At 41.9% G+C, this 22,158-nt stretch overlaps 2 protein-coding genes across 7 annotated transcripts in view; both read left to right on the forward strand.

Annotated features, from left to right (window-relative positions):
• The window catches only part of HSPA12A (heat shock protein family A (Hsp70) member 12A), a 226,664-nt gene that overhangs the window by 142,280 nt on the left and 62,226 nt on the right, over positions 1-22,158 (forward strand). For 3 of the 6 annotated variants that reach the window (XM_075935387.1, XM_075935391.1, XM_075935389.1), the window contains 5 exons: positions 93-178; positions 2,986-3,110; positions 16,200-16,386; positions 17,294-17,398; positions 20,297-20,413. In XM_075935387.1, the coding sequence (XP_075791502.1) occupies positions 93-178; positions 2,986-3,110; positions 16,200-16,386; positions 17,294-17,398; positions 20,297-20,413 (620 nt within the window). Of the gene's footprint in view, positions 1-92; positions 179-2,982; positions 3,111-16,199; positions 16,387-17,293; positions 17,399-20,296; positions 20,414-22,158 lie in introns of all 6 variants that reach the window. The other 3 variants (XM_075935386.1, XM_075935390.1, XM_075935388.1) reach the window with 1 other exon arrangement.
• LOC142830452 (uncharacterized) lies at positions 3,134-11,886 on the forward strand. Its single transcript, XM_075935398.1, has 2 exons — positions 3,134-10,461; positions 10,682-11,886. The coding sequence occupies exons 1-2, from the start codon at positions 9,985-9,987 to the stop codon at positions 11,084-11,086; spliced, it is 882 nt and encodes a 293-aa protein (XP_075791513.1). The 5' UTR covers positions 3,134-9,984; the 3' UTR covers positions 11,087-11,886.

Consider the following 22,158-nt stretch of genomic DNA (forward strand, 5'->3'; position numbering starts at 1 on the left):
GAAAGTAAATTATTCTAATACTCATCTGCTTGTTCTGATGCAAAGACATTTTTGTATATTCTTGTTGTTGAAGAGTTTTTGTTTTCTTTCAGATGTAGTTTCCACATCTGCTTACTCATCCCCGGCTAAAAGTTTAGGAGACCCTGGAATAACACCTTTGTCTCCATCACATATTGCGGTAAGAAATATAGGGTATATGTCGTATGATATATTGTCATTATTTTCTCCTGTCTTTCTCATCTATAAGAACTCAGAACTCCTGACTCCTTAGCCTGCCGAGCATCAGTTACAGAACTCACAGCATATGTGAAAAAAGCTAATGGAACAATTTCATTAGCTCAATCAGAAGAGATAAAGAATATAATCCTGGCCCAATTGAAGTCACTGGTGGTTTTGCCATTGTCTCCAAGAGGGCCAGAATTCCATCCAAAATATATAACGACAGATGTAGAGGAAAGTGACACCCATCTACATAAGTCAGTCTACTATCACCCTACATAATAGTCCCTTCTGTGACCATCTTTGTCATTCTCTTGCTGTCATCTTGGCAGTCCCTGAAATATTCCCTGTTCTCTGAAAGTGATAATATTGGTATCTCAACACATATGTATCATTCTCTTTGTCCTATCTCTTTCTCCCTTTTTCATCACAATGAAAAATAAAACATTTTCAGTTGTCTAAGGGGAACATCCTAAGAAGTAAGGAAAAGGTCCCATTAAAAGCTGCTTCTTTAACCTATCTTAACTATCCCTCTTCCTCCCCCCATCTCATTAATTTCTTTGGCATCCTCCACCCATTATAGCTAAGTTCCTGACATTGCCAAATCAAATATCACAGAGTTATGAACACCGCTGGAATGGTGGTTGTTAATAACTCTGAAATATTTAAAAACGAATAGTCCTGTGGCACCTTAGAGATTAACAGAAATACATAGCATCATGAGCTTTTGTGGGTAAGACCCACTTCATCAGATGAGTTGGAATGGAAATAACAGAATCCAAGATATGTATAATAGCAAAAAAAAGTGTCAGTCAATTGTAGGACCCATTTTAATGAAGCTAATTAAGTGGACTGGATGTGTCCCATTCATAGCTTTTGCTGTGAAAATGAGGATGTCAGTGGCAGGGGAAATTGGCGTTGTAAAGCATTTGTAGAGAGATTCAACCTGTAGTCAGTTTTGACAATTTAGGGCAAGAACTTCTATGGGTGATCACCTTCCAGGTTTTTCAAACTGAACAAGATAAGTGTTAATGTCCCTTTAAGATGTAATAAAAACATAGGCTGTGTCAAAAAGTGTTTTGACATCTCTCAGATAAAGGCATTAAAAATGCAAGATGTGTTATGTATTCTGGATAGGTATGTGAACTAGTCGCTTCTCCCCACCTTGCTGCCTCTATTATAAAGAGGCAGTAAGGGGTGGGGAAAGAGGAGGGGGTGCTTCAAAGCATGAGTGCCATATTGAGCCTGGGGCCAGATCTTGGGTTCCACCCAGTGCAGCCACTTTGAAATGCCATGTGCAGCCCGAAGCCAGCTGGGAGTCCCCAGCTGGCCTGGGCTGAACATGATGTTTCACAGAGGCAGCGCTGTGTGGAGCTTCCCAGCTGACCCCGGAATCCATGTGGCACTGTCACTTTGAAACGCCACAGAGAGCACGGGGCCAGTAGGGTACTCAAGCAGTCCCTGACTGGCCCCATGCTCCGTGCAGCTCTTTCACCTTTGAAGTGTAGCAACAGCCCTGGGGCTACACTTCAAAGGCGGAGGTGCCCTTATCGAGTAATCGAATAGTCAATGCAAATTGCATTGACTATAGATAGGTAATTTAAATTTTACATCTCTAATTCTGGAGGCATTGGTTGCAATTGCATAGTTCAGGTTGAATTAAGTTTTGCATACAATACAGTTTTTTCCATGTCCATGGTGGCAAAATCCAAAAATGGGCTATGTGATAAATGATAGAAACATGAAAAAAGTACAATTTTATCATGCATCACTTACACTCTTTTCACTAATCTATCTCTGCCAGGATTTATTCCATTAGTCCAGCTTCCTGAGCAGCTTCAAATAATTGTCTTTGTCTTAAAAAAAAATTGAACCGCCACAAAATATTCCTTCCTGTTTCCTACAAATGATAGTGGCACAGGACTCAGAACAAACAGTATTTAGTTAAAGGACAGTTATTTCATACGTGCACATAGCTAGAAATGGGGGAGCGTGTGCCTGAGTAATGGAGAAAATCATGGTTTTCCTGTTGGATCTTCAGCATATGCTTCTGTGGATAGAAATGCTGGTTAAAGATGTTTTTAGAGATGTATTCTATTCATTAAAATTTTTCTTTCTCTGGGTCCTGTCAAATTAAACTGATTGTAACTATGGTCCACAAATTTACAGGAAGGGGGATAGGCAGCAGGATACCAGAATTAGTCCCAGGACAATCTGTAGAATGTTTCCAGAATAGGTTTTCCGTAAAAGATACTGCATATGCAGTGCTGTTGTGTGATATAAAGCTTTATTGGCAGTTATTGGAGTAATCTGCATACTTCAACTTAGCTTCACCAATTCTAAGCAGTCTGACTACCTCCCATGCTGATATAACTTTTATAAACTTCCATATATCATATCACTGTCATGTATTCCATATTAGATACACACAGGTATAATATGTTTTTCAATTAATGCAATTCTAATTTAGTAGCTAACCTTATAGGTCTCAGCTATTACTGGAAGTAAAACAAAAGGAATTTTGATTCATTTAGATTTGTGTTAAAGGTACCAAAATTAATTGTTAACTTGGTTGTCTGTTGCATTTCCATGCCCATTAATGGATATAGCCTAATGACATGATTCTCAAGGACCACATTTCTCTGCAGGAGTCAGAGGAATGCTTTCTTTGCTGCAGTTCAGAGCCACTGAGAGGTAGGATAGATTACAATTCTTTTTCTAAACAGTGACGCAAAATCTGTTCTGTTTCTGTTATTTTAACAGAAGGACCCTGATGCAAATGACACTATAGAGCAGTCGTTTCTTGTTGTTGTGGCTATTGATTTTGGCACAACATCCAGTGGTTACGCCTACAGCTTCACCAAGGAGCCAGAATGTATTCATGTAATGAGGTAAGGGCTGCATTGCAGCACTGAGCACTTGATGATGACAATGCATATTGTCTGCAATTGCTACATCTGAGGTCAGCATAGGTTTGGAATGGCTGGATTTGTATACAGCCAACACTGCAAAACCATCCCTTCATGGCCTCTTCTGTCCCTATCTTATTTTAGTTGCTTTAATAATAAACATAAATATGTGCTGTGTGTCTTATTGCTCAGTTTTATAAAATGATGGGAATTAAAGGAAGAATCTGCTAAGTATTCAGAAGCATTCAGGGAGCAGTTATAACTGTGGAGGTCTTGACTTTCTTATCCACATTAACATAATGAACAATGCATATTTATAACAATAATAATGACATTTCTTAAAGTGCCTAATAAAGAAATCACTGCACATGGGGTGGCCCCCTGACCTTTTGCCTGTTATCATACAGAACTTGGCAGATACAAGCTGAGATATTTCCACATCTTATTACTTAGAAACTTGGGGTAAAATTTCCATGGTCCTATTTCCAGGCTCCTAAGTCACTTTTGGCCAGATTTGTCTATTTAAATTTGTTACCTTTTTTAAAAACTTTTTGGCTATAAAGCTCTGGTTAATGTTAAAGTTGTTAAGCGTTCAAAAGTCAGAAAATGTGAAATTGAGACCTATTGCACAAGTGTAACTCTCACTTTTATGAATGTATGTAATACAAGATAGCCATTAGTTATGTGATTACATATAATTTTTCAAATAATATAATGCAATACCACTTTCCCCCCAACAAATTTAATACATATACATCTAATAATATGATCACAAATTTGAAGACTACTGTGATAGATATATAAAAGGAAAAGAACACTGAGAATGAGTTATTTGGGAAAAGCTTTATTTTTTTTCTTTGAGTTGTTCCATGTTCTTTAGTTAGTCTGCTAAAGCATTCTTTCCAATGCGAACATTTAGTTCTTCATCCAGTGACAGTGGTCACTGAAGAACCTAAAAATAGATGAATTGTTGGACTACTTCTGGATGGTTTGCACTTAAGGTAATTGAAGGATTTTAAATCCACCATTCAAGAGTACTGAAAAGAAGATTCCAAAGAGCATAGGGGGAAGAACATGTCCTTAAAGATGTCTGAAGGGAAGCCATCAAACTGGATAGTTACTTCCATGTTGTTGTGGAACGAATATATAAGACTTTACAGGATTAGTAGGCATCCTATGTTTTCTAGTATTACAAACAAATGTGCTCTGCTGACTGCATCAAATGCTTTGGTTAGATCCACAAAGGCAATGTACAATGGTTGGTTTTGCTCTTTTCACTTTTCTTGGAGTTGACAGAGAAAATATGTCTATAATTGATCTTCCAGCCCTGAATTGGGACTGTGATTCAGGGTAGACATGATTCTCCAGCTGTCGTAGACACACTGAGATGACTTTTCTGCTACACTTAGTACTGAGATATCTCACGTGAAATCCATGCCTGCAATAACTGCAGAGATATTTCAGTACTAAGTGTAGCAGGAAAAGTCAACTTAGTGTGTCTGATGAAGTTTGCATCACATATCTGTTGTGGTACCTTACCCTTTTTCCAGTATTTAAGTAGCAGCTGATGAATATATGGTAATGAGCCATGTTTCCTGTACTTGAGGATTTCCGGTAGCATGCCATCTTTTTCCAGGAGCCTTCCACCTTGATAGCAGATTAATTACCTTGCTTATTTCTTTGACAATGGGCTCCACATCTAGCTCTGGCATGATCTGTAGAGTTGGTATTTGGTCAAGTGATTTGCTGGTGATATTTGTTTCTTGTGTGTATTGCTTTGAATAGCATTCAACCACAAAGGAGTAAGAAAGGGAACCAAAAGTTAAATATGAGTCAGCAGTATAACACTGTTGCAGATAAAAGCAAACAGCATTCTGGGATCCATTATCAGGAGCAATGAGCACAACATGAGAAGTAATTCCTCCACTCTACTCTTCACTGATTAGGCTTCAGCTGGAGTATTGTGTCCAATTCTAGGCACCACGTTTCAGGAAAGATGTGGACAAATTGGGAAAAGTGCAGAGAAGAGCAACAAAAATTATTAGTGATCTATAAAACATGACCTATAAGAGAAGATCGAAAGAATAGGGTTTGTTTAGTCTGGAAAATTGAAGACTTAGAGGGGTCATGATAATACTTTTCCAATAGGTAAAATGTTGTTACAAGGAGGAGGGAGAAAAAATATTCTTCTGAACCTCTGATAATAGGACAAGAAGCATTGGGCTTAAATTATAGAAAGGGTGGTAGGACATAAGGAAAAATTTTCCTAACTCTCGCAGCAGTTAAGCACCAGAATAAATTGCTTAGGGAACTTGTAGAATCGCCAGCATTGGAGATTTTTAACTGCGGATTAGACAAAATCCTGTGTGGCATGGTCTAGATGGTGCTTGGTCCTGCAATGGGTGCAGGAGACTGGACTTGATAACCTATTAAGGTTCCTTCCAGTTCTATGATTGCATGGTACACTCTGAATTCTCATGGGTGTTGCTAGGAGCTTTATCCACTTGTTTCTCACAGCAAAACCCACACTGTGCATAGTTTTCTTCGCTTTTACCCTGCCACCAGAAGGTCTCATTGCCCTCTTGGAAAGAACCAGAATCTGCAAGTCTTATTTTCTGAAGTACTGCAGTGTCTACATTGAGTTTGTACATCTCATGGTCTATCAAAGCTGACTGTCATATGCTGCTTGTGTATTATAGGTCACTATCAGTCACATGGTCCTGACATTCCATCTTCCCAATTTGAAAGTCCTTGGGTTTTTATTTGTGCCAGGTGCAAGGTTTCTGTCTGCCTTTCAACTTCCACACACCCCATGAGGTGGACAGACCATGACAGATCAGCTCCTGACTATCCGAACGCTGCCCAGCTTTGTGTTGGTTGGTGGATGGCCAGTAGAACATAGTGATTCCTCCCATCATTGAAGGTGACTTGTGGCGTCATCCTCTATGCCACTCAAGTGAGAGCTTATAACATGGAATATCCTCTCCATGTGATGTGGCTGCAATAGCCTGGGCAGTTGGTATGGAGGCATTGCTTTGTTCACCTGTCAGAGCCCCCCCTCCCCTTCCCTTGACTTCACTGGTTCAGACCAAAGGAAGGAGGGGAGTCAATACATTTGGAACCAGCTATGCTGCAGGAGTCATCAGTGCAGAGATCTTCCATCTGTGTGCCTTTTGGGGCTTCACTCTTCGATTGGTTATCAGCCAGATCTGAATGGCCTAATCTGACCTGTGTTGATGTCATTCGCATCAACACTGTGTGAATTTGCTTATCTGCCTGTTCATGGCTTTATTTCCATCAAGGGTTCCACTACCCTCCTCTGGCGCTTATCAGCTCAGAGCCATTGACGTTTCTTGAGGTTGCTGGGTTAATTAACTGCTGACCAGCACTTATCATCGATAGTTAGGTATAGAAAGCAGAACTGAATCCATATTCAGGAGTAAGTTTGCATATCCAATTTTGACAAATGAGTTTTAAAATGAAAAATAAAATTCTTGATTTTAATTGTTAAAATAAGGTACCCGAATGAAATATTGAGGATGAAGAAGGAATGGCATCTCTGTGTTTCTGTGATCCCAAACTATAGTGCCATTCTTACAAAGCCTTAACATCTTTAACAAAGTCTGTAACTAATTGTAGATAGTGATGCCATCCAAGCTTTTAGGCTGTAGTATCTTAAATCCTCAATTTGCAATTGGATCCACACCCTCTACTTGTGCAGAAATCAGTTAAACGCATAGGACTCCATGCAGCTGCATAAGTCTGCCAGTGCCAATATTATTGCAGGATTAGGTAAATAAAAATTAGTTGCTGTATAATTGATGGAAAATAGTCTCCAAATCCTAATTATCACTTTACCACTCACTTGTTGAGAATTATTTCACATAGAACCTAGGCAAAGCCAATGCCAATAAAGGGAACAACATGGTGTTATGATGACTTGAACCTGTGTAGACATTATGTTAGATCCTAGTGCAAACCAAGAAATAAAAGACGAAGGTTTATTTCTTTCAAGCTAGAAAGAGAAAATTTAAAAATATACCAAATTGGAAGGACATTTGAAGGAAAATGAATGTGGTTCTCAAATTTCCAATGTGGCATAACAACCATTTTAGTAACAAGAACATTTACAAAATTACTGACTCTGTGTCATGAAGCTGTATACACAAAGTTCATGGAATATGGTTTTGGCAGTAACACACATTAATAAATTTTTACTTTCATTGTCTATTAATTACCACAGAGAACACTGGAGGAAGTGTTTCATGTGGAAGTGGATCCTATTCCAGCTATAACATGTTTATGCAATTATTAAATTCAAAGAATAAATGTAATTTTAAAATTTTAAGAAGTTTGACAACCAGTAGTTCTAAGGGTATTAGAAGCTCAAAATATTTACACAATTATGGTTACATGTAGGATAATTTACAAATATTTGCGCACAGGAAATGTCACTTCCAGCTGAACCATTTTTGAGCATGCTTACATTAAAATGTAACACACCCCAGTGCTACATTGTCCTCTTTCCTTGCTAACAAATCTTGGTTCTGTGCCTGACTAACATTGATCTTTTCCAGGCACTTGGATTTTTGGCCACATTGTAACAAAGCTGCTTCTCTGTAAAATGTCTCATAGTAGCGTCATTTTGACTTTCAGCTAAAAATCCCTCCATCTGTATAAAAGCAGATCTCACAATTTCAGTGATATAGATTAGTAGACTATTGAGTCTCAGAAGCATATTAGCATGCTATATGCGAGGAAAATATATTTGGTAGGCAAACCAAAATGATCGTTTTGACTCCGGTTGTTATTTGTTGTGAGTCTTAGTACTTGCAAACAAAGGAAGACTTTTAGGCATTGATCCAGAAAAACACTTTAAGCCTGTGGTTAATTTTAAGTATGTAAGCAGTCCCATTGATCTCAGTGTTTTGAATTGAGCATGTGCTTAAAGTGCTTTGCTAGATCAGTGTCTAATTAATTTTGATTGCATAGTTTTAGTTTTGGTTACACCATTTACAATATTCAGTCCCGTGCACAGGAATTTCTGTGTGTGGGGTGTGTGTGTGTGCTTTTTTTTGTAAATGTGGACCACAAGGGTGTGAATGCACCCCTCGTTGGTCCCCCAAGTAAGTGGGGAAATCAGCCCCAGCCTTTTCCCAGCTGGTCAGAGCATGGGGGAAAGAGGCTCTGGCAGCACGCTGTCTTCCCCAGCCGGCTAGAGCATGTTTACTTGGGGGATAATGGGGGTGCTTTTGCACTCTTCACACAAATACCCTGCATATGGGCCTGATACTTCATGCCGATAAAGTCCCATAAACTCCTCCATGTTTCTATCAGGATATTTGTTATTCATGTCATGAGTTAGGAAGAAATACCCTGCATGCTCTGAAGAAGTTCTGTCATTGGATAGTGATTTACTCAAAGCTCTCAGTATTTAAGCTGTTTTTTAAATAGCAAATACTTGAATTTGTCTTAAGTATTTTAGTGGGGGGGGGGGGAAGAGACATAAATTCATAAAAACTGGATGCAATTTTAAAAGAAATGCTAAGTGCATGATCTCCTCTGGGTCCACAAATAGAACTAGTCCCATTTATGTCCGTGGGCATTCCACACATGGGGGAGAAAAGACTGTCCTCTTGCTTCAGTGTTGCCGCTGTACTTCTGTCTCTAGTTTCCCCCTTCTCCTTCCTTGTGGACTGTGATTGGTAGTGCTCGCTTTCTCCCTCATCTCTCCACTGCTGTCTTAGAGACTCCAACTCCTTCTCAAGACCCTACCAATTCTGCTATGTCTTGTTTCTTGGCTTAATTTGCTGCTTTAGATCCACCTCCCTTATCCCACTAGGATCACTCCCTTAACTGCATCTTTGTCAGCCAGAAGTGTGTGTAGAGAAAAAGCAATCATGTGATCTTTACAGGAGCCCTTGTGCTCCCTCTTCCTATCAACACTTTCTTTCTCTCTCATTGTTCCTTGTAACATAGGGCCAGATCCCATGCTTCTGAAAACTGACTACGATAGTCAGAGGAGCTGCACCAGTTTAGACGGCTGATGATCTGGCATGTTATGTCTTAAAGCTAAGATCCTTCAGTGAGTCTGCAGGGACAAATCCCTAGCTCTCTCCAGCTCCCCTGATTCCATACATGCGGGTAGAATGCTATTACTTTGCATTTATATTGTTCTTTTCATAGGCATCGCAAACTGTATGATAAAGAAAAGTAAGTATTATTACTGTCACATTGCAGATGGGCTAATTTAGGTGCAAAGACGATAAGTGATGTGCCTAAAGGGACTGAAATCCTGATGCCATTGAAGTTAATGGCAAGCTCCAATTACAGGCTTCAACAGAGCCAGAATTTCCCGTAGGGTGTGTCTAGACTACAGAGTTTTGTCGACATAAGTTTTGTCGACAGATTCTGTCGACAAAACTTATGTCGACATAGAGCGTCCAGACTACATCGCTTTGTCGACAAAGCGATCAGCTTTGTCGACATAAGAGCGTCCAGACTGCAGGACGCTCTAGCAACAGAAGAAGGCACCTGGAAGTGCTTCTGAAAGGTCACAGGGGCAGCCATAAAGCCCTGGCACTGCTGCATGCTCTCTGCAGAGAAGCGTGCTTAAAGGGATACTCCTGGATAGCCGTTCCTCTGCTCCTGCTTCTAGCTTGCCAACGTTTACAGGGAAAGCAAAGCTGCTGCAGTTTTCCTGGCTCTGGTTGCCTTGCTTTGTCGGACACCACAGCTGTGTATTATCTGGTTTGTCTGTTTGTTTGTGTGTTTGCTTGGGTTTTGACTTTTTTGGTTTTTGGTTTGTTTGTTTGTATTGTTCTTTTGTTTGTGTGTTATTTTGGCTTTTTTTGCCATGGAGCCTGAGCTGCCTCTGGGCAGGCGATGGCCCCACACCGTGCTGCTGGAAGCTCTGCTTCATGCTCAGGAGAGCATGCTGACCTTGGCAGCAGAGCTGGATCCTGAGCCCAGCTTTGAGCCCCTCGCTCAGCATCCAGCTGCAGCCCTGCTGCCCTTGCTCCCCAACTTTTTCCTGGAGAGGCGGGTTTGGAGGCTGGACACCAGTTCGGACTGGTGGGACCGGCTAGTGCTGCAGCAGTGGGACGACGATCAGTGGCTGAGAAACTTCCGGATGAGGAAGGCCACCTTCCGGGAGCTCTGTACCTGGCTCACCCCTGCCCTGCAACACCAGGACACCCACTTGCAGCCTGCCATCCCTGTGGAGAAGCGCATCGCCATTGCGCTCTGGAAGCTGGCCACCCCCGACAGCTACCGCTCTGTGGGGCATCAGTTTGGTGTGGGGAAGTCTACCGTCGGGGCCGTCTTGATGGAGGTAAGTCACTCTCGGGGGACAGTCCAGAGGGGCAGTCAGGACCAGGCACAGGGAATTGGGGATAGGGTGGCAGAGGTAGAAGCCCTCTCAGCCTCACCCTGCCATGGTGCTGAGTCAGGGAAGGGATTGTCTGGGAGACAAAGGGGGGAGCACTTCTCATCAGGTGAGCCAATCCCTCTAAAGTCCTGTGCTGTGTGTTTCTATTTGTCCCATTCTGCAGGTGGTGACGGCCATCAATGCGGAGCTGCTCCACAGGACCGTTCGCCTCGGAGACCTGCAGACCATCCTGGCCGGATTTGCAGGGCTTGGGTTCCCAAACTGCGGTGGAGCACTGGATGGGACCCCATCCATGCCCCGCCCCATCGAGCGGCACAGTATATCAATAGGAAGGGCTACTTCTCTATGGTGCTGCAGGCTCTGGTCGACCACAGGGGACAGTTCACGGATGTTTGCGTCGGGTGGTCAGGCCGGGCACACGATGCCCGTGTGTTCAGGAACTCATACCTGTACCGCAGGCTGCAGACTGGGGCATTCTTCCCCGAGAGGAACCTGGCAGTCGGGGATGTGCAGATGCCTACGTGCATTGTGGCCGATGCGGCCTACCCTCTCATGCCCTAGCTCATGAAGCCCTACACTGGCTCGCTTGCAGGTGGAGTGCGCCTTCGGCCGTTTGAAGGGCAGGTTTAGGTGCCTGCTGACGCAGCTGGACATGGGGGAACACAACATCCCTGATGTGGTTGCAGCATGCTGTGTGCTGCACAACCTCCTAGAGAGAAAAGGGGAGGCCTTCCTCCCAGCGTAGAGGACACAGACGGAGATGGAGGGAAGGTAGTTTGGGCAGCCCCGGACAGCTGCCACCCGGCAAGCCCACCAGCTGGGCCTACACATTCGGGAAGCCCTGAGGGAGCAGTTCTCACAGGGAGGCCCCTGATTGTCCCCAGGGCCTTCCACATGTGGGATTGCCCCATACCCCTGGGGCCTTCCTCCCTGCAACCCCTCCCTGCCCCACCTTCACCCATTCTACTCAGTCCCCACTCACTGAGAATGGAGACAGGCGATGGTGAACAACAGAGTATACTTTATTTAACTGTTTTTTTTAAACAAATGAAAATAAATAACTCTTGGATTCAGAGAAAAAATAAAAATAAACATCTTTGTTTTAGAAAATAAAGTGCTTAAAAAAAATGCATCCCTCAGTTTGTGTCACTGGTGGGAAGGGGGAATGTGAACTTGGAAGGGGGGAGAGAGGCTCAGGGCTGAGGGGGCTGCCTCGAGGCCGAACTCCTGCTGCTTTGGCTCTGGCGGCCTTGCCGCGCCCGGCTGCGCGTGCGGGATGCCACAGAAGGGGGCTGAGCAGGAGATGGGGCTGGGGCTGGGGCTGGGATGGCAGGGCAGAGGAGGGGGCAGGCTGAGGAGGAGGGGCAAGAGCAGGCAAAGGACCGGGGAAGGCCATGGCCTCCCGGATCACTGCGCAGATGTCCCTGCGCTGCTGGGTAAATTTGCACAGCAACTGGCGGCGCTACTCGGCGTCTGCCTCCAGCCCTCTTTCCATGGAGTCCTTCATCTCTTGAAGGCCTCCAACGTGCTGGCGCACCAGCTCTAAGTAGCTGCGCCAGTGCCTATGGGTGCCCTGCAGCCGCCTGGGTGGTCGGGCAGGTGGGGCATCCCCCTCCTGGTCAGCTGCTCCGGCTGTGGAGGACAAGAGGGAAAAGTCGTCAGTCATGCATGCTCACCCTTTCCCTGAGAGGGCATGCCCTCCTTCTTCTCAGCAGGCAGTGCCTATGCTAGGGTCAGAGGCTGCTCATGTGTGTCTCAGTAAGGCATGGTGCGGCCAGGCCCAGGCGGTGTGCAGACCACCATCGTACCCCCCCACCCTCACGCATCCCCCATGGCTGAGGAGCACGGATGAGTGTCGGGCCACGGTCAGGGTTCCCACTGAGTGCTGAGAGGCCTGCAGCTGTGAGGCTGTCCCAGCGTCTCCAGCCCATGCCTGCATGTGGCATCCCTGCCTGCAGGAACAGGCGGTGCCTAGCAGCCATGTGGGTGCAGGGGGATAGCACGGTCCTCCCTGAGGGCAGCCATGGGTGTGCCCCCTCTCTCCCCCCGGGCCTTGCTCAGCATGACATGTCACAGCACTGCACCGTCCCCTTTGCTCCCGCCTGCCCTGCCCTGCCCTGCCCTGCGTGTTTATTTTGGACCCTTACAGCACTCACCTGATGTTCCCTCCCCGGGGTCCGAGGTGGTCTGGGAGGCCTCCTGTGTCTGGGTGCCTGGTTCCTGGGTACCATCCTCCTCCTCTTCTTCTTCCTCCTGGTCCTCCAGCAGGTGTTCCAGCCGCGGTAGAACCGGGGTCTCCAGGCCAGACTCCACGAGCCTCTCAGGAGGCAGAGGATCTCTTGCCCCCAGGATTCTGTCCAGGTCCTCATAGTGCTCAAAGGAGTGCGGCCTTTCCCCGGAGCAGGAGCTCTGCTCACGGGCCCAGACATACCCCTGCCTCAGCTCCTTTACTTTGGCTCTGACCTGCTCCAGTGTGCGGTGATGGTGGCCTTGTTTGGCCAGCTCTTCTGCCATTCGGGCATAGATGTCTGCATTCCGCCTCTTCATGGAGTGCATGGCCTGTAGGGAGTCCTCCTCAGCCCAGAGGCCCAGGAGGGCTTTTATCTCTGGCCCTGACCAGTAGGGTGCCTGGCGCTTGGTGCCCTGGGGTTCCCGGGGGGATGATTCCCTGGAAGGGCCAGAGGGGTCTTGGGGGGCTTGTCCCTGCGACATAGCTCGACCTGAACTGAACAGTACAGCCCTGGTCTGCTCTGGAGCTCGCTTGCTGCCAGAGTGCTGCTCCTGGGTGCCTGTGCCTTTTAAAGATGGCTACGGCCAGGAACAATAGAGTTGCAAGCTGTGGCAGGAGTGTCCACCAGGGGTTCTCCCTGGAGGCCTTTTATGTCGACATAACTTTTCCCCTGCGTCCACACTGCTGTTTTGTCGACAGAACTACATCGACAAATGAGTTATTCCTCGTAGAATGAGGTTTACATACATCGACAAAACTGCTGAGTTTTGTCGACGTTATGTCGACATAACTCAAAGGCAGTGTGGACGCAGGTATAGTTTTGTCGACAAAAGTCCACTTTTGTCGACAAAACTCTGTAGTCTAGACACACACTTAGTGAGCTAGTGGCAGAATCATGAGTAGAACATGAGTAGGTTACTTAATTAAGTCCACAGGACCATAGCTTCCCTACCCTAGAAGAGAACAGATGCCATATGAGTCTTTGGTCTATATTATTATTAAAACTAAAGTCATACTTTCTGTTGCATTTTATGTCTGCACAGAGATACAAATTGAGATTTTAAAATCTGTGTAAGGGATTTGGAGACCAGATTTCCATTAGAAACAATTAAGAATTGGGCATGTAAATCACTTAGGTGATTTGGAAATCTCTGCACTTATGTCCAGTATGTGGGACTTCAACATTTTGATTGAACAATGTTTCATTTGGTCTGCATCCCTATATTGGTTCCTTATCTCTTCAGTTCTTTCAGACATTGGAGTCCTTTAATATCTAATCCAAGATTTTTAAATTAATCAGAAAAGCCCCAAGTGGCAAGTTACAAACGATAAAATTAAAAATCAGAACAGATCAATTTGATACTTGACATTTTCTATTGCCGGGGCCAGTTAGCTGAGTGGCAAATCAAATGTTTTGAGCAAAGTCTCTCCTAATTGAGGGACATTGAAAACATTCCATTGCCCATCATAACTGTTCTTTCAGACTAGTGGGAGCGTCCCTTGAACTTTGCAGTGTGTTTATGTACTGCAGTATTTCTCGACTTGGCAGGGCACAGGTGAAGTGAAGAAGAGTGACTCCACGCTCTCTTTCCCTAAACTGCTCATGGAGTGATACGTCAATAAGAACTGAATTGTCATTGATCCATTTTTTAAAAAGTCTTACCTGGGAAAATATTATAATTTGTTTTATATTTATTCATTTTCCTAGGATCAGTATTGCAACTCATATATAGTATATAATAGGTAAAACAAAGCATGATAAATTAAATATCCAATGTTATATGCTGAGGAAATAGCTCAGCCTGTAGTTAACATTGTCCAAAACTCCTATTATATGGTCCTGTTCTCAGTTGCTTATAACTTTGCCAAATGCTAACTGTTCAGGCTGAAGTTTTCCATATTGTGTTTGCCTTAAGCTGGATTTTAGCCCAGTTCAGCAAAAGTAGCTCATCTGTCTGAGGATAAGATTAAGGGGTAATACGTTGTTTTGCTCTGTTAACATTTTTTTACAACCTTTTGGTTGAAATCTCTAGTGTCCCCATGCTCAGAGCCCTGCAGATCCACAGACATCTACTTTATATTTGTAGGTATTCACATTTACAGATCATTTTTTGGATAATATGCAGATATAGATTTTCTATCCGTCCAGGCCTCTACACATGCTTTGGAGCAGGGACTTAAAAATTCAAAGCGGGAGAGACTGTGTTATCAGGGATGGGCCTTTTTCTGCCCCCATGAAAATTTGCCCAAAATTTGGCTAGTTATAAGAAAAATTGAAAAATTTCAGTTTCCAGTTGATCAGTAGAAACGGCTTGAATTTGTTAGCTCCATTCTCCTAAGATTCCATCTACAGTCCCTGTGTGTGGCTGGATTGCACCTCTGCTGCTGCCCATCATAGAACAGGTACACATGTTTCATCCTAGGCCGAACAGGACTTCCCCTTAAATTGTTTCTCTAAGTTGCAGGGGGATGAGGAACCGAGAGCAAGGGAACTGTCTCTCTGTTGCTCTCTAAAGCTGACCATTCTGTGCATCTGAGACAGTCAAGTCTGGTGCTTGATGATGATGATGAGAAGAAGAAAGGCAGAGAGACGATTGTAGAAGGGAAAGTTAGTCAGGAACGTGAGCATAGCATTGACATAGAGTACTGCTGATTCTTCTGAAAGGGAGAGGCCTTCTTTACATAACTGTAAAGTTACACAGAAACCCTGTCCCCCCAACATTATAGTCACAAAATCATGCACTCAAAAATTAGGAAATACCAGAAATGACCCCTTGTTTGTATACATTATGATTATGGCTGCTGGAAAATTTTCTACTTAAACTGTTTTTGACTGAACTTTGAATTTTTAACTAAGTAAAATCCAAAACCAGAAATACTCACCAGGTGCTTCACAAATATTAATGAATTTATCTTCATAATCCCCTTTGAGGTAGGGATTTATTATTATTCTCATTTTGTAGAGGAAGATGTATACAAAATTTGGTGGGTCTTAATGTTTAAAAGTAGTTCTTGAACAAATGAACAGTCAGACAAACTTGCTCATTCACAGGCAAACTCTCAAATATATAGTAGCTATTTCATTTGTTCATTATTTTATTGACTTTCAATTATCTTACTACTTTTGTCCCCTTGTTACTCTTTTGTAGCTCACATTGTGGGAGTTATATACATATCAAGGATAGGATTGAAAATTTCATGTTGAAAATTTGTTGACTGCTGAAAATTTCATGACTGTGTGAAGGCCGTTAAAAGTTATCTGGAACAAAGTTTTCTTGGATGTGAATAAACATTCACTTTTGGCCTAAACAGGATTCAAATCCAGTTCTGCTTGTGAAATTCTTATGTGCAATCCACTGCCAGATACAGCTTGTTTACACAATGCATTAATAAGCATATCATTGTGAATGTCAGTTATCACTAAATTGAAGCTTGTTAACCTTTTTCATAGGCGTTGGGAAGGTGGTGATCCTGGTGTATCCAATCAGAAGACTCCAACTACTATCCTTTTAACACCAGAAAGAAAGTTTCATAGTTTTGGTTATGCAGCCAGAGATTTCTATCATGACCTGGATCCCAATGAATCCAAGCATTGGTTATACTTTGAAAAGTTTAAGATGAAGCTACACACCACTAGTGTAAGTAATAACTGAGCTCTACTTCAATTATTTTGATTTGTAATTAAACATATTTCTGTAAGTGTCATATCAGATTTCATTAGAAATTATGAGTCAGGTGTGGAGCCACTAGCGTTCATACTCATACAAACATTTGTACAAGTATGAATAAAGGGTATATTAAATTAAATTTAGAACATTATACACATTGTTTTATTTTATTTCCCTCTGCCAACAACAAACATTTTAATTAATACCATTCTACACATCGGGCAGTTGCCTCTCCTGGCCCATCCTGTTTTGTCTGTTCTTTTTGGCTATATCTACACTACCAGGTTATTTTGAAATAAGTTATTTAGAAATAATAACTCCTGAAATAACTATTTTGAAATAAACTTATTCCTCTTCACAGGCAGGAATTATTATTTCAAAATAACCAGCCCATTATTTCTAAATAACAGGCTTGGGTAGTTTGGATGCTTATCTCATTATTTTGAAATAAGGGAAGTTGTATTGAAATAATTTCCCGGTGTAGACATGCTCTTTGGAATTTAAAAATATACTGTATGATTTTTTTCATCCTTACCTTGGATTTTGAGTTTTTTTGCATGCAATTTCATGGCTGCAGTTATTGCAGGGGAAATTTATGCAAATGAGGTGTTTAAATATCCACAAGCTCTGCCTACAATTATTTGTAGTTACAGCTGCTGGGTACAAAAAAACTCTCTTTTAACAAATAACAAAATATCGTAATTCAGAAAATCCCTGTGGTTTGTTAGCTCCTCTCCAAAAGATAACTCAGGAAAAAATACCTCAAAACAATGTATGTCAGTTTTTCCTAAGCTGGTAGGGCCCAGCAAGGAAGAATTCCCTTCCCTCAAGCAATGGGAAATGAATTTAACATTTACCTCTTATTTTCTTCCTTCAGAATCTCACCATGGAAACAGATCTGACAGCTGCAAATGGCAAAAAAGTCAAAGCACTTGAAATATTTGCTTACGCCCTGCAGTTCTTTAAGGAACAGGCATTAAAGGTAGGAAAAATGCTTCCTTATCCAGTTCTTTATATTTATAACTAGCACAAACGCTGTCCCATCAATTTAAACCATGCCAAGCTTCAGCCTCCAGCAGTGTTTGATATAAACAAAGTGGGGCAGCTGTAAAACTCCAGGAAAGTTGGGGGCTGTAAAAGGTCCTGCATAGCCTCAAGTGATTTCCTTCCTTGCAGGGACAGCAAGAGGAGGTATTGGTATTACCACAATGCAGAGACTGAATGTTCTCTCAATCAAATGTTGATTTTATACCTATTAATTTCTTGTCAAGGAAAATCTTTGTATTTAGTATTTGCCTTTGCAAAATAAGATATAAAATCTGAGTACAGAAAACTCAGTGCTTGGCACTATGTGCACATGTAAGTCTCTAGAAGTAATACATCTGAGACCCTTCTCTGGGTCTGTTCATTATGCTTCTCCTGCTGCTGGGGTACAGTATTCCATATTCTGTACTCATTTAAAGGTTCTCGACTGTCTAGGAAATTGTACTCTAATCTCCCAGGGCTGACTCCTGCTGATCTTTTGTCACACAAATCTCCAACAGTTTGCAGGGAGTAGGCAGAAGTCAGTCAGGTGAGCAGAATTTGTTCCTTAATGGAGATGAATTTTCAGAGCTTTGCTAGCTTTTAGCTGTAAGAGTCTTAGAGTCAAATAGCTAAACCTCTTTGTACTCGTTGGGTGAAATTCACTCCAATACAGATTCTAGTCAAGTTCCCGTTAGGTCCTGTTTTGCAGGTAAATATGGTGTCTTGACTTTGTGCCAGTTCTCTACATAGGGTAGACTTCACCCAGTTGTGAACTGAAAGCAGATGTTGTTTTTTGTTCCTTATACAAAATGATTGCGTATAAAAATCTCACCTGCATTAGGGAGATACAAAATAGACAACATCTGTTATAATTTATTCTAGTGTCATTCCTCCCCAGCATCACTTCTGTTTTAAAAGTGAAAATCCACCCTTTTGGATTTTGGCTTTTCAAGTAACATGGCTGCTGTTTATTGATAAGAGAGATGAAAGTGGCCTGGTTTCTTTGTAATAAAGAAAACAAAATTCATAACATAAGCATCACAAATTAGAGAGCATGGAATCATATTTTCCCCTAACACATACTGAAAAGTTGCAATACTTCACACTTTCTGTAACTGCTTCCTAGACCATGGTGAGCTATATGGCATGTATTATCCTATAAAAGACATTTCTATTTCTTAGGTAAACAGTTCATGCTGCTGTAATCCTCTCTTGGGTTGCCCAAGACCGTGAGTCACTTTGTCACCCTCCAGTCTCTGGAGAGAGAGAGTTGTTTGTGCTTAACTGGGTGTCAGGTCCCTAACACCACCAGTCTGTTAGCCACCCAAACCATCTCACCCAGGCTCTGCCAACCTGTACCTTATCTTGTAGCCCCTCTGAAAGTATCTTCTATAGTATCCAGCCTGTGCTGGACACTCACAGAAATTACCAGGTTTGCTGTCCCTAAGGGAACATTATACACACAGCTTGAATTGGTACAGCTCAGGATTGTGATGACTTAAGAGTTGAATTCTGGATTCACATACACCCATGCTATATAAATAGGGTTTGCTATTGCAGTATTTGTCCCTAAAACTTCATTTGGACACATTGCACTTAAACAACTTCATTGTTAGATAGCTAACCTACTTTTTTCTTTGACTGGGATTTATTTATTCTCTTTGACTGGTTATCTCACTTCTTTATGGCTGACATGAGAGAAGACACCAGCCTACCTCTACATTTCCAAGGCCATATTTAGGACTCCTAACTATTTTGTTTTGCTTTGTCTCCACACTTGAGTGTTAGTGAGTTACAGAACGGAAACCCTTCACAGTCCAGGGAAATTCTGCAACAAATGGGCATGTTGTGGGGCACTGTTGCACAGACACATTTACAGTTTTGCTCCATTGCATCCTCTGGATCTGAACTGGTTTAAAATAAGCAGAGTTCTGTGATGTGATGTTATGTGTATAAAATAATTAGATATATGTAAAATAAGCAGTATAAATGGATCATAACTTTGTGTGTATAATGATCAGATCAAACAAAATGCCTTGTGATAAAAGATGTCTACTTTTCTACCACAAGATTTGAATTGTATTGTAGCTAAGTGAACCCAGTACCTTGGGGAAATGCATATAGAAAAATATTTTATATTCTAAAGGAGGCTGTTGTTTACCCTGTTTGAATGGAGATTTAAATGGGCCATATAATAATGACATTTCAGTTGGAACTTCTCCAAAAGATATCACAAATATTACCTAATCTGCAAATGGACTACAAGCTTTTTTTTTTTTAAGAAAAAAATGCTACTACATGTTTGTTCAACAACAATTTTTTTCAAGTCCTCAACAGTCAAATTTTTAAAAAATTTTTATTAAGAGGGAATTTTATTGGCTCAATTTTTAAAAAATGGATTGATTTGAAGACGAGCCATAAATAAAGCAACCATTGATAAACACAGATTGTACAATGCAGTGTTTGTCAGTGCTACAGCAAATAATTTGCTATACATTAATCAGGGTGTAAGTGTGAATTCTTTAAAGTGGCTACAAAGATCAGACTTTTACCATGAACACACATAAATAAGCTATTACATTCAGCAAAACCTGAACTTCATGTTGGAAAAAGTAACTCCACCAAATCTTTCTGTAGGCCTCCTAGAGAAGGCATGCTATAACTCCAGAGTTGGTATTATGAGCATTCTTGACATCGGCTAGTGATTTAAACATTCTGACTTGTAATGTAGACATAACATTAAAAATTACAAAAAGTGAAAGTTACCTTCACCGGAGCCAGCCGAAAACCATATGTACTTGCAAAACAGCTGGTGTCAATTTTACATCTCTCTCTGTGTTTTCATTTGGTTTAGGAGCTAAGTGATCAAGCTGGCTCAGACTTTGAAAACTCTGAGGTAAGATGGGTCATTACAGTGCCTGCTATTTGGAAACAGCCAGCAAAGCAGTTTATGAGACAAGCTGCATACAAGGTAAGACTGCAAAATGAAAGAGAAGAAATAACCCCCTTAAATCCTTAGTAATCATTCTAAAGCATTTGTCCTGTATCAGTAGGAAGAATATATTCTGCATAAAAGCATGTCAAAGAGAAAGGAAATGGACTGAGTTAAAAACATTGGAGTTAGCCACCCAAAAATAGTGTGTACCAAATTGTATGTTTTCACTGCAGGCTCTGATCCTTCAGTCATTCTGTGTCCTGGACTGCCACTGTACTCAGTGAAAGCTCTGCATGTGGAACAGATGCAGAATTGAGGCTCAAGAACCAGACACTTTAAATACGAGTTATATCTTTTTCTTAACTGTCATCACTGGCATCTTAATTTAAAAAAATAGGATAAGAGGGCAGAACTCATCTTTGTGGAATTATTTCTATTTTGCCAATATTCCCACAATAGGAATAACTTGGACAGCCTGGATAGAAAATTAAATGCAAACATGGATTTCACTTGAGAAATGGATTATATTCATTTAAAAACCCTAAAATCCTTCTAGAAAATTCATACAATGTCTATCTGTCCTTTCAGACTCAGTTTGTGTCTTTGGTATGTGAGATGTACATATCCTTCTTTTTGTTAGTATACACAGTGCTGGAATATTGTGTATAGTGGGAGTGCTGAAAGTCATTGAACCATGTGCAAGGCTGCCAGATTCCACTGGTTTCCATTTGCGTAGTTTTTTCCTACTGGTTTTAATAATGCGACACACATGTAAAGCAGGGGCACATGAAATGAGGTGAATGCTGATTGTATACAGCCTTGACAGTGAGAGCCATGGACTCTCTCTGCATTCAAGAGTGCTGCTATGGTTCAATCAGCATGCCCCATGAATTCCATGTACGTAGGCACTGTTAGCAGAACTACCCTACCCCGGGAGGCTGTCTTGGATACAGCAACCTTGTGGCCCACTGAGATGAAGTTATACTACTCATATGGCCCACTCACTAGCCTACGTTGTCCATTGCTGCTATATATATGGAAACTATTTCAAGCACCCCTAATTCCAACACCTATATTAGGGTATTCATTTTGTATTTTTGATTTTTCTGGCCATTAAGAACTACATGTCCCAGTAGCAGTATGTATTCAGTGCATAGTTTGTAAGATTTCTAGGGGTTCACAAGTAACCCCCCAAAGCATTATAGGGAGACACCCAAGTTTTTTGGATTCTGTTCTTCCTATCTCTAATGTTGAGCAACATTTTTCTTAACAGTCTGTATTGTGGGATTGCTATTGATAGTTCCAGAAGCAAAACACACTTAAAGTTCTGATGGAAGAACACAGTTATAGGTAAATCTGAAATGCAAGAGACCCATCTGTTATCTATGTATATTGTTGTCTGCCTGCTGTCTATGTGCATGTGTGCTCATGAAATGGGAGTTATGAAAGGAGAAAGATAGAGTAGGTTCTACTGACATTTCTCATTTGTGGCACAGTGGAATGTTGTTGAATAGTGTCTATGTCTGTGACTGTGTTTTTTTTTTATCAACAAGCTTGATAAATAGTGAGGACTTACAGGGCTTTAAAGGAGGATGCGTGAATAGTTGAAGAAAAATGAAAAGAAATGGAGAAATAATCAGATATATACTTGAAATACAAATTGACTCTTAAAAATGTAAATAGAACAGCAAAAGAAGAAAACTGATTCTTTTGGTTCGTAGTCTTATGTATTCCAACTGTCAGATCCACCCTGTTGCTCAAACCAACACTTGCAACATTTT

This window comes from Pelodiscus sinensis, chromosome 8 (genome assembly GCF_049634645.1).
Source record: "Pelodiscus sinensis isolate JC-2024 chromosome 8, ASM4963464v1, whole genome shotgun sequence".
Taxonomy (NCBI): Eukaryota; Metazoa; Chordata; order Testudines; family Trionychidae; genus Pelodiscus; species Pelodiscus sinensis.

Coding starts and splice junctions, on each gene's coding strand:
- LOC142830452 (XM_075935398.1), top strand. CDS start 9,985: ATGGAGCCTGAGCTGCCTCTGGGCAGGCGATGGCCCCACACCGTGCTG. Junction 10,462..10,681: donor TCGGGGCCGTCTTGATGGAG/GTAAGTCACTCT, acceptor CCCATTCTGCAG/GTGGTGACGGCCATCAATGC.